The following is a 14,449-nucleotide window of genomic DNA, read 5'->3' on the forward strand; positions in this document are numbered from 1 at the left end:
ACTCCAAATTGCACCAAAATTCTCTCAATGGCAAACCAATGCCACTCTAAAAGCTCTGATACCATGTAAGAATTGACTATAGCAACCCAAGATCTAAAGGCCAAAAGAATAGCACAAACAAGGGAGAACAATAGAGAAAAGAACAAGTTGTATTCTCATCAAGATGCAAATAGTTGGATAAATAAACAATGTCCATAAGCCCGCTTATATAGGCAAGGCAAAAGGAGATGAAAGCACACAATAATGATATGTGGCTCAATGAGATGCAAGGGTAGATAGGAGTTAGTTAGAACTCAACCACCCAACACAAATAACTATGCATCCTAGGAAAGGATAAATCCACCTAAAGTGGAAATGCTCCAACTACTCCTATGCAATTCCCTAAGTAAGCTTAAGTAAAGTTAATTATATCCTAGGAGATAAATAAAATAAATTAATTACACCAATAGTAACTACATGCTTTGTTTGTATTCCAAGTTTTAGTGAAGTGGCCTTGGTAGATTTATATGTCATTTTGCTCTTCTAATTTATCATTTTTTTGTATTATTTAAACTTTAAAACAATCCCAATCTTATGTGTACTTGCACTCCTCAAAATACCAATGCTCTATCATGAATTATAAATTGTGCTCTTTCAACAACCATAAAAGACTTTGAAAACTTTGAAACTTTGTCAACAATTTCAAGAAACTTCAAACTTGTCGACACATAATCCCTAAAGCTTCTTTTGGCAAAGATAGCTTTTATAGCCATTTGAGTAACAATGGTGAGCAGCATCACTTTTACCAAAAGTGAAGGTAATGTTTTGAATAAAGGAAACAAACTTAGATATTTCTCATTTGGGGTATTATTTTTGTTTTTTTAAAAAGGATGCAATAAATATGGTTGAAAAACTACTTTTGAACAACAATGGATCACTTGAGACCTTAGTTTCAATAGGACTAAATTTGAGTATCTCCAAGAAGATGTCTAACAAGCAAGTACTATAAAACCCAAAAATAATGATAGTATTGATATATTGACAATGTGAATGAGGAGTTAGCACAACTACAAGCACTAATGTCATAAATTATCAAATTGGCCTTCTCGAAAAAGGTGTGAAGAGAAATTTCTTACCATATACTTCATTTTCAAGATCTCAAAAGGTTTGCCATGATAAGATTCATCAACTTCATCATCCAAAATCGCCTTTCAGTAATCTAGTTTTAGCCATTATAATTTCCAAAAAGAACATATTCAAGGGAAAGCTATTTGTATCCAGATCCAGTTATTTATAGCTTTTCATTATTGTGAGCATCCTCTATTTATAGCCTAGAGTCAGCTATTGTTAGATCATTTATCTCATTATGCAAGAGATGTGAGCATTGAAAGATTAATTAAAATGATTTAAATCACCAATTCAACTAACAATTGCATATTGCAATATTGGAATCAGTGAATGAAATTATTCGCAATAAAGCTTGCAAGATGTGCAAGGAATCATAGCTAGAGTTGAAGTCAAGTTAGTTTGAAGATGTAAATTGTGGCTTCATATAAAGCCCTACATTTAATTTACCACAATATTCATGTTTATGTCTTAACCTATCCAATCCATGTATACTTCAATTCTTTTGTCTCTACTTTTATCTAAAGTGTGCAAGCATCTAATCTTAAAATTTATTTTGAGTAAAAAAGCATAAAATCCTATGCCTTGTGTTGAAAGAGAATCCCAACTTGTTACACTTGGGAAATGCAAAAAGATACAAATTTAAAGTTTGTTCAACCTAAACATGAAATCCCCACGAAAAATCTATAAACATAATAAATTGAAGTGCATATTGTTCATAGTAAGTTAGTTTTTACTTTACAAGGAGCTTCCCCTTCTAATTTGAAGATCAATTCTACTGTAAATCTACTCCATTTTGTGTTGCAATAAAGGGTACAAATTAAAACAATAAAATACTCGATAGCAACCTATAAGTCTTATGAATTCTCTTTGATTCTTGGGATTCATGGGAATTTGTCATTTGGGTGTTGCCCTAATTTTATTAGGACTGGCTTTTATCCTATTTTGTGAGTATGTAACCTAGATACTTTACTACACCAAACAAGCACTTAGAAAACAAGGGAAAAAGCTACTTCATTGCAACAGCTATCGAACTTGATCCACATGTTGAAGATGTTCCTCCCAGGTCTCGTTGTAATGAGTACATGGAGAAATCTAGACAAAAATGGTTTGAAAATGGAATTCACCAAACTCTAAAATGTGGAAGGGGCATTTATGAGACCAAATGGAATCACCAAAAAATCATAATGACCTTATTGTGTGAAGAAGCAGCTTTTGAAATGTCTTTTGCTCTAATTTTGATTTGGTCATAATCAAATTTAAGATTTGATTTGGTAAAAAAGAGTGCCCCGTTTAACTTATCAAGTAAATCGTCAACAACAAGAATACATAATTTATGATAATCACTAACAATGAACTTATGTAGCTCTTAGTAATTTGGGTAAATGTGCTACATATCATCCTTCTTATAAAACATCACCACTGCAAATGAATCCACCGTGATTATGTCAAAGTGATCCCTAACTCAACCATTTCTAAGGTCATACATTCAATATCACGCTATTGTACATATAGATATTCATATGGCCCAATGCTAGGTAGTTAACTCCATAGAAAGAGTTTGATAGTATGATAACAATCCCTATTCGAGGAAGGCCTTTTGGCATAACTCCAATTGCCACCAAGTGTTCAAGAAGAATAGACTAATGATCTACTCAATGAGATGCCAACAACTATTGAACCTCTGACAAATACAATTTGACCACAAATTCAAAAGATCTCTTTTTAGCAATTTAGTTGTCTGGTGGGAACTACCCATTTGGGCAACTAAGTTCACAACAACAAAGTTCTAAAAAAGTTAATCTCAATTGTCCCAAGTGTAGTGAACCAAAGATTTGCTCCTCCCATGAGAATGACAAAAATGGTGTTTCTAAAAAATAATCACCCATAGGTAACTTAATGTTCTAGTACTTACATAAACAATTCATTTTATCCCTATTGGCTACGATAAATTGAAAAGGGCTAAATAAAGAAACAAATTGTGACATGCTACAACTTTATTGTCAATGAAGTAATGGGTGCTAAATCAATAAGGTTACTCATTCAAAACCCTATGAACTTAAGAGTTTGTGGCATGGTAATAACTAATAGGACGTGTGTTTGGAATCCTGCTCCCCATCCACATATGGTGCTCCCATAATGTAGAATAACTTATTTTCAACATACTTATGTCCTTTACTAAATTTGTTGTTGTAATAAAAGCACAACCCTTTGGCCCATTTTCTTTTATTTGGTGACGTGTCGATGGATAATTGTGGATGAGAAGACATTGGGGTGATTTCTTCAAGGTCAATAGACTTTCCTATACTCTTATGGCTTAATTCATAGCAAAATTTACATTTGTGGGATCAAAAATTCTTATTACATCATGTTGAATTGGATCCTTCAGTCCTTCTAAGAACATGTACAGCATGTGATTGTCTAGAAAACCACATACTCTTGGGCTCCAAATTAGACATTGGTTAATGTAGTCCTTGGATGTGCTTGTTTTCCTAAGCTTCACTAGCTAACTAAAGAAGTTGACACAATTGTTGTCATATTTCATTGCCAATTCACCCATAAAAACAAACCAAGTAATAAAGATCTATTTCTATCTACACAACTAATGATACCATATGACTTGTTGAAGCTACAAATAAAGGAATATAATGTTTACTTTCTGTTAGGGAAGAACTTTGCATAAATTGAAAAATTATTGCATTTGATATATCCATGTGAGTTGGTTCTAGCCATCAAATTTGTATGCATATCAATTTTGGGAATTAAGCTTTGTGGACCTAAATGCAAATCTCCAATGCGATGCTCCTAATGCAAGAGTTGATGACATGATGGAAACTTCATTATCCTTAAGTTGAATTTCTTTAATTACAAACTTGCTCAAACATTTGTTTCAGCTCACTTGAGTTTCAACCAATATCTCTTTTCTGATTTTCAAGAGTCTCCATATAATTATTGATAGCTTTAAGACAATTATCCAAATTTAGTGCAAACTCTACTTCTATTACTACATCTACCTTTGAATTCAAATTGTCTTCCAAAGGAAGTCTACCTTGGGTAGAAGGTCTCATTGTCTCAACCATGAGACCAAAATAGGATTATCAAAAAGCCATATTGTTGTGTACTTGCTAAGATGAATCAAACTATTGTTGTCTTGGGAAAAGGTGTCAAAAAAACCCTAAACTAAAAATTCCTAATTGAACAGAACAAATTCAAAGTGAAGTGAAAAGCTACCCAATATATTAACCCTTGCTTGCAACAACAATAGACCATTGCATGGAGTTTTGAACTAAAGTCGATTAATTTTTCCCTAAAAATATGCCAAAAGAATTGCCATGAATCAAATTCATAGATCAATTTGACGCAAACGTATTTCCCTTGATATTACTTGGGATCGTTATTATGGCCATGTTTTAGAAATCTCTCAAAATAACCATCCCAACAACAACAAAATCGCCTCAATTGGACAGCTCCATGAAGAGAACACCCTTTTTACAAGATAGATATAGATTGTTTGTTTGTTTTTTAAAACAAAAGTAGTGAAAATCTTCCAATATTTCCAAAAAAAATCACTTTGTAGAATCACTGCTTTGATGCCACTCATAATGAAATTACTTTATCACAAGAAAAGAATACATCAATATATCACAAATCCACAAGATAACAAAAGTAGACGCGATGTTTCCACAGTCTGTGTAAATGATTTCATATGCTTCTTTAAAAAAATTAATGTATTTTTTTGCATCAACATTTAGGATCATGCTCTATGATCTCTAATGCTAAGATAATGCTTACATTTATTTTTCCCAAAAACATAGTATAGCAGCAATATCAACAAAATAAGAGCAAAACAACAATTACTAGTCCAACCCACTTTGACGACGCAACCTCCCAATGTCTTACAAGAACATAACTAGCAATATCATATTCACTATCTAATCACTGCCTCTTATATATTGCATAATTAGGCTATGGTGATCTCATGATCCCAATTAGGCTAACTACCACTATAATTATGCAATCTAGAAATTGTCAAATGATCAAGTCAAAGATAATGCATGCCACAAATCAACCATCACATATCTTGATAAATGTGTTTTGGGGGTACACTACCATCACTTCTCCAAACAAGAGGAAGACATATACTTGCATGATTATGCACAATTTGCTTCACTAATCTTCCTAAGTAATTATTATTCTATTTTCAAAGTTCATAAGCATCTTTGACTAGCAACATCATATAGTAGTAGTTCCACTGTTGTTTTTGTCCCAAGCAAGGATAGAATGAGACCAACTACATCTTTGTCAAGAAGTTTAGGAGTGTTGTCCTCTTAGATAAAAAAATTTGCAACCATTTTGAATATGCATTGAGGCCTAACATAAGACTAAAATTAGCAACACAAAAACCGACCAAATGTTTAACAAAATAAATTGTTGACTATCCTACAAAGCTCTCCTGATACAAGTTGAGATTAAGTCAAGACGCCAGTGAAAATAATTTACTAATTAAAATTTTCATAAAACATCCCCAAAAACATAGAATACGATTTGGGTTCAAAATAAATGATGACTTGTTCTATGCCCAAAAAAGCTTAAAACCTCTTCCTCAAAAAACCTGATATAAACCAAAATTATGTCAAGGTTTCACCAAGAACCATAGTTTGTTCTTTTGTTGAGGATTGACATTCATAATATACAATGGTTTGTGTTCAATTAAAAACTCGAAAAAAAAAAGTACCAAATTGAATTTTGCAGTTTAAAAAGTCACACAATCCATGCAAGAGTTGATAAAATGTTTTTCATCTGTGATTGAGGGCCATTGAGGCCCTCTTTTATTTAACTGTAAAATAATAAAAAATAAATAATGACGTTAGCAGTATTTATTTAGTATTGTACAAAGACAGTAACTATTAAATGTCAGCATTAATTATTGAATAATCACTGTTCCTGGTTGTAATCAGGGATATTTATACAAGGAGCCCTAATCTGTTTTCATATCAGTCATCTTGATGATTAACCACACTGAGTGGTTTATAACGTCAATACTTCTAGTCGTTGTGTAACCAATTTATCCAGAAAATGCGTTTATGAATTGCAAATGCTTGAAGCCTTTAATATAGGCCCTTTTTTTAAATCCATAAAATAATTCCAAACAATTAACGTAAAATAATAAAAGATGCATTTGTAAAGAAATTGACTCAAATCCCCACAGTATGTACCCATTTTTTTCAGATATTGTGTTCTTGACATTATAGATGGCAACAGCTTGAAGTTTAGATTCCACCTTTTTTCATTTTTCAATTAAAAATTCCAAAGAGTTGTGGTGTAATAATGTACTGGTGCATTCATTAAAGAGAGTGACTCGAGCTCAAATCTCCAGATTAGAATTGCAATAATGCAAATGAAATCAAATCTCCTAATCATAATCACAATCCCAATTAGATGATCAAATTCTAACAATAGTCACACTAAATTTAAATCAAAAATAATGATTAGGCAAAAATTTAAATAAAACATAAGCATTTGCCTAGAAAAGGTAAGGATTGTTCGCCACTACAACCCATCTCAGTAGTGTTCTTAGTTATCCTTAACCTAAAAAATGTAATGGAAATTAAATCAAAAATCGTAATAACACCCGAAAAGAATTAACATTAATATGGAAGAATAAATTAAAAATAAACTAACATTGCCAGAAGAGCTAAGGCCTGTTCACCCCTAGGACCCATCTGCAAGAATTGATCCTCCAGTAGCACTTACAAAAAATTAAATTACGTCCGTGAAATTCTAAGTGAAAAAAATCAAACAAAAAAATAGATTTAAAAAATATGCATAATGCAGTAAAAAAGAACTAAAATACATACGTGAGAGGGTCTGTGAGTACACTTCTCAGCGAGGGCTGCTCATTTGGACAAATATTCTTTTCGGCGGGTTTCGAATCCTTGTCTCCTGCTAAGTCATCTAAGTTTTCCCGAAAATTGTGGCCCTTCTCTAAATCCCCTCCAATTTTAACCCCAGCCTCTCCATCCGCTACAACAGTTTCCGCATTTTCCATCTTTAGCCCAAGCACACAATATCCGCGAGTCCTCCAGAGTTCCCTCTGCTAAATATTTCGGAAATACTCAGCTTAAACGGCCTTCGATCCCTTCAAAATTCCCCCGCTTGATTTGGAGCTAGTATAAAGAGAGATTTTAAGTAGTTCCAGAATAATTAAAGCTCGATTAAAAGGGAAATATCTGAGTACACCCACGGAAAGCAGAAACCCTTGGGAGCCGACCGAAAAAGCTCCGCAGTCAGAATATCATTGTTTTTTTTCCCTATAGTGGTCTGCTACGTGTTTTAGCCGGTGTGTGCCCCTATGTTGACCGGTCATCCAACGTCAATACTGCCTTCTGGTTTGCTGGAAGCTTTTTAAGACATTTAAATTCAATTGATTGGCAATGTCGCTCGTAAATCATAAAATGAAAATCGCATCCCTTTATCTCCCATGCTTTTTATTATTAGATGTATTGGTTTCGACTCGCATAAAACGATGAATAGATAATCAAGTCACATTACTTACTCCGTGGAATGAATAGGGAGAATAGGGTCACATTAATAGTTTACAAGGGTACGTGAGAAAAATATAAATTAGAAGAAAGATCGTGTGGATAAAAATAAAAAAAAAATCTGAGACAAATTGTTTCCCCGTGAATGCATGGTTTGATGAGGAATGCAAAATGGTTAGAAGAAGTTTAAGAGAGTCAAATAATAAAGAGACTCGTATCAAAGCTTACAAGCAGATTTTAAAGAAAAAGAAAGTTGATTTTATGATTACAAGGAGGGAAGAGTTAATTTTTCTTGGCAAAAATAATCCCACACTTTTTTGAAAAGAGCTTCAATCAAAAAAGAAACAGATTGAAAATAATATCACAGCTACATAAAGGTTTGATTATGCTAGGCAACTTTATGAACATGATTTGGAGGTGACTCCCCCACCCTTGGTCAACATTTCTACAAATCTTTTCAGTGTGCAAGAGATTGAATTGGGTATTAAGAAATTGGGTGTTGATAAAGCTAAAGACTTAGTTGAGCTTCAAGCAGAGTATCTCAAGTGGGGCATGAAAGTTCTTGCCCCTCACATTACGAAAATATTTAATAACATCATCCTTCATGGGTTCCCTAAATATTGGACTACAAGTCTTGTTATACCTCTTTTCAAAAGTGGCAATGTTAATAACCCCTCTAATTATGGGACAATAATGATCAATCATTTGTTTGCTAAGCTATTTGGAAGCATGATAGAAAATAGAATCAGCAAATGGGCGGAAGAAAATCAAAAACATGCAAAAGGTCAAGCTGGTTTCAGACCTAAACATTCCACAGTTGATCATGGTATTACTTTGAGACACATCATTGAAAAAGCTTGGGAGAAAAAGGAAGAAGTCTTTTGTTGCTTCGTTGATTTCAAGAAGGCTTTTGACATGGTCTTGCATGACAAACTTTGGCACAGAATGGAAGAACTTGGTATTCTGGCTCATCTTAGGGCGGATGTTCATAGGCTTTATGAGGAGGTTAAAGTGAAAATCAGAACTTCTGCTGGCATTTCAAATAGTTTTAGGAGTGATATTGAGGTCAAACAAGGATGTCCTCTTTCTCCTACCTTGTTTGGCTTATACATTGGCAAGCTTGAAGAATGGTTAAACATGTAGAATAGCGAGGGTGTTCAATTGGGTGAATTTGTGATAAGATTGCTCCTTTATGCGGATGACCTCATTTTGATTGCTAAATCCGCCCTTAGTTTGCAAGAGCATTTATTTGCCCTTGGGTGCTTTTGCAATATAATGGGAATGCAAGTTAATATCAGCAAGACAAAAATCATGGTTTTCTCAAGTAGAAAAAAACAAGAGCAGCATAAGTTTTACTTTGAAGGCAGCATTCTTGAAGAAGTTATAGATTACAAATACCTTGGAATTGATTTCAACAAAAGTCTTAGTTGGGAAGGTTGCGGGAAGAAGATAACTCTTGGAGGTTGGAAGGCATTTTATGCTCTCCAAAATAAATGTAGGGAGGCAGAGCTTTGGGATTGGAAAACCATCCAAACTCTTTTTAGGCTTTTGGTGTTGCTGGTTATTTTATATGGCTATGAAGTTTGGACCAGCGACACCTCGGTTTCTCAATGGAAGCAAATTGAGAGAATTCGAAAATGTTTAATCACAAGCAAGTTCAAAATTAAAAGTACAGTCCCATATGATATCATGTTAAGTGAAACGGATGATGCCCCTATTGAAGCAACTGCTATGGTGCATCTCATTAGCTATTTAAAAAGAATTGAGCAAATGGAAGAAGGTAGATGGGCCTAAGGTTGTTGTCAATGACATATTGTACAAAAGGAAGAACATGTAGATGCAGATGCAGATGCAACAGAACATCAAATGGTTGAAAAAATAGAACATTTATTTGAATTAATGCCCCGCAAATAGTAAGGAGATAAAGTTATTTGTTATGGATAAGTTCTACAAGAAAATTTGGGATATTGGGTTAGGAAGGAAGAAACAATACTATATCAATGAGTTCAACCCCAATTATGATCATCTTCAAAAAGTCTATATGGGGGCTAATATATCATGGAGGGCTAAAATTCTAATTGCTCAGCTTAGAACCAACTCTCACCAACTTCGATGTGAGATCGGGCAGTGGAAAAGGCCAAAAAAGATTTGGGAAGAAAGAGTTTGCCTGTTTTGCACCATCGGGAGTGTGGAAACTGAAAAACATTTTATGTTGGAGTGTGAAGCACTTAAAGACAACAGGAAAAAGTTTTCCAATTTCTTAACTGCTAGCACATGGTATAATCTGTTCATCAAGGATTATATTGAGAAGATGGGAGCACTCATCATCAGCCTACATAAGCAAAGATCGGATCTTCAAAAGTCGGCTCAAATTGGACAGGTTGTCCCATAAGCTATTCTTAGCCTCGTGGACGTTAAAATTCTTTCTTTCTTTCTTTATTTCTTTCTTTCTAAAATGAGTGAGTAAATGAGGCATTGGTATGCATGAGTGTTCAAACATCAATAAAAGAATCAAAAGATGTGTGAGAGAAAAAGTCAAGGCAATCATATGAACAAAGTAAATTGAGCATAAAAGAGAATACTATGTTAGAGAATTCAATCTCACTTGTGATTAAAAAATAAAAAAACATAAATTGGACAATACTTAAAGAAGATTGGACGTATAAATAACTAGCAATCAAGTATAATTGAGTCAATAATTATAAGGATTGTTCATGAGCAAATTAACTTTGTTTCTATCCTTAGGTCCCATAGATTGCTTGGTCGCATGGATAGTATTGAATGCATTCGTTCACATTAGTACACATGCCAAAATTTTAGATTTTGTTGTTAAATATACCATTTGTCACCCTAGTTCAAATTTGTAAGTACAAAGTTAACCCAGGTCATCTTTACATCTACAAATCTAAACCACAAACTTTTAAATTCAAATCTCTAATTTTAAATCTTGCTACCATTTTTTATAAGTCATTGAGGGCAAGTTAAATATTTAATTATTTAAAATCACACACTATGATGCTTTGTGTAAGGAATAAACCTAATTCGTTTGATATTATCAAGAAAATAAAATTCTAGTGCATATCTAATAAAATCTCTTAACATTGACATATTAGGACCATATTTTGTGGTTTTGTATTTTTAATCCTTGCTCATCGTCATTAAATCAATCTACTTAGGGGCTCAATTAAGAGAGAATAAAACTTTGTTTAACAAGTCTCTAAATTTTGTATATCAGAGTCATTTTTATCTAGGTGATCCTACAATAGTCTGTACCACTTTTTAGTTGAAGGGGGACATTAAAATTAATATTTATAACCATTTTTTCACCTTTTGTTACTTATAGCAACTAAATTGTTATGAATTTGAATATGATGTGAATTAGTGATTTTTGAGATTTTATTTATATATTATAAATTTATGCATAATAGTATTATACAAGATGAATTTAGTTATTAATATTTTTTAAATAATTTAGTTATAACATAAAAAAATATAATATTTAAAAAATTAACATAAATTCTTGTTAATGGAATTGAGCGCGTTAATCTAAAGATGGATGCGAGATCCAAGGTAAAATGGAAACACCCTAATGAAGGATGGGTGAAAGCAAATTTTGATGGGGCCTCACATGGAAATAAGGTCGCCAATGGCAAGATGTGCGATTAAAGATTGGAAAGGTAATTGTTAGCTTTTGAGTCCAAGAAAATATCGAAGGAAATCGATAATGAAGTAGAGTTCCAGGTAGCTTAGCTCACCTTGAAAGTGGTGACCAAAACCACAGTTAAGAAAATAATCTGGAAGACAATTCACAAATTATTATCAATGCCATCAAACGAAGAAAGACACCTAGCTATAATTTAAATAATTTTTTATTGCATGTTCAGAATTGTTAGACGATTTGAGGATTTTTTACTTTCCCATATATAGAGAGAAGGAAATACCCTTGCAAATAGATTGGCTTGGTGGTGGGTGGTGGTTGATTTCATAGAAACCCTAATTTATTCTTATAACATTGACTTGCGGGTTGCATAATTTTTTACTTGTGTTTTTAGATCTAATTTATTTCATAATGGAACTTACTAAATTGAATTTGTTTGCTATTTCACGTATGATTACATTTCTTTTTAGTTATATTTATCACAATCATGTGTTGGATAATGGATTCTTTCATTTTACATTACTTCTTTTCGTTCATAGCACTCTTGCATATTGCATCTTTAGGGTTTCAGATATATTTCCTACTTGCAAATCATCTCTTGAAGCTTTTATCCATGTTATATGTGGTTTCTTGATGACATTTTTAAGAACATGCATTACATAAATAGATCACATAAGGGGTTTTGTAGACAATGATAACACTGTAGATGGCATTGACAAAGCTAACACGTGTACCTCTCCTAGGGTATCTAATATGAATGAGGAAAGAATCAATACTTTTGTAAATGATATCTCCAATGGAGAGCAAGCACTAAAGAGCAGCATGACACCATACTCTTCTAATGTGCATACTCTAGTGAAAGGGGAGCAAGATCAAAATGTTGGTGTATCAATCTCCTTAGATCATCCTTCTTCTCCTAGAGATTATCCTAATCATCAACATATTTGTAGAGAAGATGATGTTATGCATTTCATTCATGATCTATCTCCTCACATAACATTAAGCAAAGATAAAGCCTTAGATGATAAGGCCATCCTCAACCTATCAAAGGGGATATGAATAATGATGACAAAAAGGAGAAATTGCCTACAAAGGATATCTCTTCTTCATCTAATCATCCCTTTGATCCCTCCATGTGTCCTTACACTGCAAATTTGAAAGGAATTCATATTAATGGCACTTCTTCTTCCTAGTTAAAAATTTCCTATAGGAGTGGCTATAATATAATCTCAAAACAAGCTTATAGTGGACAAGGACTTGGAAAATATGAACAAAGAATCAAGGTTACTATAAACCCTCCTTCACAAGATAGTATAGAAGGTCTAGGAAATCCTCATCATTCACCTATGAATGATCTTCTTAAATTTCAGAAGCTTAAGGAGTATTTTGCAAGACACGAACTCTATTGTCCATCTAAAGGTGCCTCTTCCTTAAATAATATTTTTTTCTCATATCATCAAATTAATGATTGTCCTTATTTTCAAAAGGGAATACAAGGACTCGTTGTTAATGGAACTATCAAAATCATAGAAGACAATTCTTCTCCTTCTAGCAAACCTTGTCCTACATCTCAAGAGACAAGACCTACCCCTATTGACAATCAAGAGAAATTAGCTACAAGAATCTTCTGGAGATTGAAAATTGATTAGAATGTTGTTTTCCCTCCCATTAAATATAATTATAAGAATACCAAAGGTGATGAACATTATCTTTTTCATTTTTGTTATTCTCATTCTCTTGGAAATTGTAAATCTTTAGAAGAATTTATTCAAGACCAATATGATCAAGCTCGCATAGCTCTTACAATCGATCTTGCAATTTTTATTGGTGAAGAGGTAGTGCCTTAGCACTCCATTCACCTTATCATGTTGCTCATCACCCTATGACACTAGTAATTGGCTTCATTGGGGGCTCTTTGTCATGAGTGGTGATGCTTTTTCAATACCAATCATTCTTAGGCAACAACATAATTCTTCCTTGTCTCCTCGCTTGGAAGAAAGGATAGTAAAGTTAATTATCTCTCTCCTTTTGAAGATTACCTTTTCTTTAGAGTTGCATTGTACGTAACTTGATGTTTGTTCTCACATTGCATATTCCTTCATGTGAGTACATGTGTGTTCCTTGCTTAGGAACATTTTTTTCCTTGAAGTGATACATCTTCTTAAGTGTAATCTCTCTTTGGAGGAGGTGTAATTCTTGTTTTTGTCCCTATGCTTGGGGGCATAGATATTTTTCTTATCCTTTCTAAGGATCCACTTTTCCTTTGTCGAGTAAGAAAGATTAGTCACCAAATTAACTTGATTCCTAGAGCCAGTTTATTGAATTAGGTAGCCCATAGAATGACTCTAGTGGAGAATGAAGAGTTGAACAAACAAATGCAAGAACTATTGTGGAAGGGATCGATTTGAGAGACTTCAAGTCCATGTTTGGTACTCTGATTACTAACACCAAAGAAGGATGGAGAATGGAGGATATGTGCAATCTTACACGCCATAAAAAATATTACCATCAAGTATAGATTTCCCTTGCCAATGTTGAGTGAAATTATGGATTGTTTGAGTTGAGTGAAGTGTTTCATGGAGATGGATTTTAAGAGTAGATATCACTAGATAGATATTAGAGAAGGAGATGAATGGAAAACAACTTTCAAAACCAAGGAGTGCTTGTATGAGTGGTTTGTCATGCCTCTTTGGCTAACCACTAACCAATGCACCGAGCATATTCATGTGACTCATGAATGGTGTATTAAAAGAGTTTTGGGGTAAATTTAGTATTGTTTACTTAGAGATTATATTTTGATTTTCGGTAAAACATTGGAGGAGCATTTAATGCATATTTGTAGAGTCTTTGAGAAGTTAAGAGAAGAGAAGTTGTTAATTAACCTAAAAAAGTGTAGTTTTTTTAAGGATTTAGTATACCTAGTATTTTTGGTTTCACTATATGGTCTTAGAATGGACCCACAAAAGGTGATTAATATCATTGAATGGCCTAGCCCAAAGAATGATATTGAGCCAATATATTTTCATGGTTTGGTTATTTTTTATAGAAACTTTATCAATAATTTGAATAGTATTTGTGCATCCCTAGTCGAAAATAATGAGAGGGGATGGAAAGGAGTTTAAGTGGACTACAGGAACAGTGAAGA

The 14,449-nt window shown here is 33.4% G+C and overlaps 1 protein-coding gene across 1 annotated transcript in view; it reads right to left on the bottom strand.

Annotated features, from left to right (window-relative positions):
* LOC131048800 (uncharacterized) overlaps positions 1 to 7,573 on the bottom strand; it is a 240,750-nt gene extending 233,177 nt beyond the window's left edge. Inside the window, exon 1 of the mRNA XM_057982872.2 lies at positions 6,963 to 7,573. Coding sequence (XP_057838855.1) covers positions 6,963 to 7,153 — 191 coding nt within the window. The 5' untranslated portion in view covers positions 7,154 to 7,573. The remainder of the gene's footprint in view (positions 1 to 6,962) is intronic.
* Positions 7,574 to 14,449: the final 6,876 nt, after the last annotated feature.

The sequence above is a fragment of the Cryptomeria japonica genome, chromosome 8, assembly GCF_030272615.1.
Source record: "Cryptomeria japonica chromosome 8, Sugi_1.0, whole genome shotgun sequence".
NCBI lineage: Eukaryota > Viridiplantae > Streptophyta > Pinopsida > Cupressales > Cupressaceae > Cryptomeria > Cryptomeria japonica.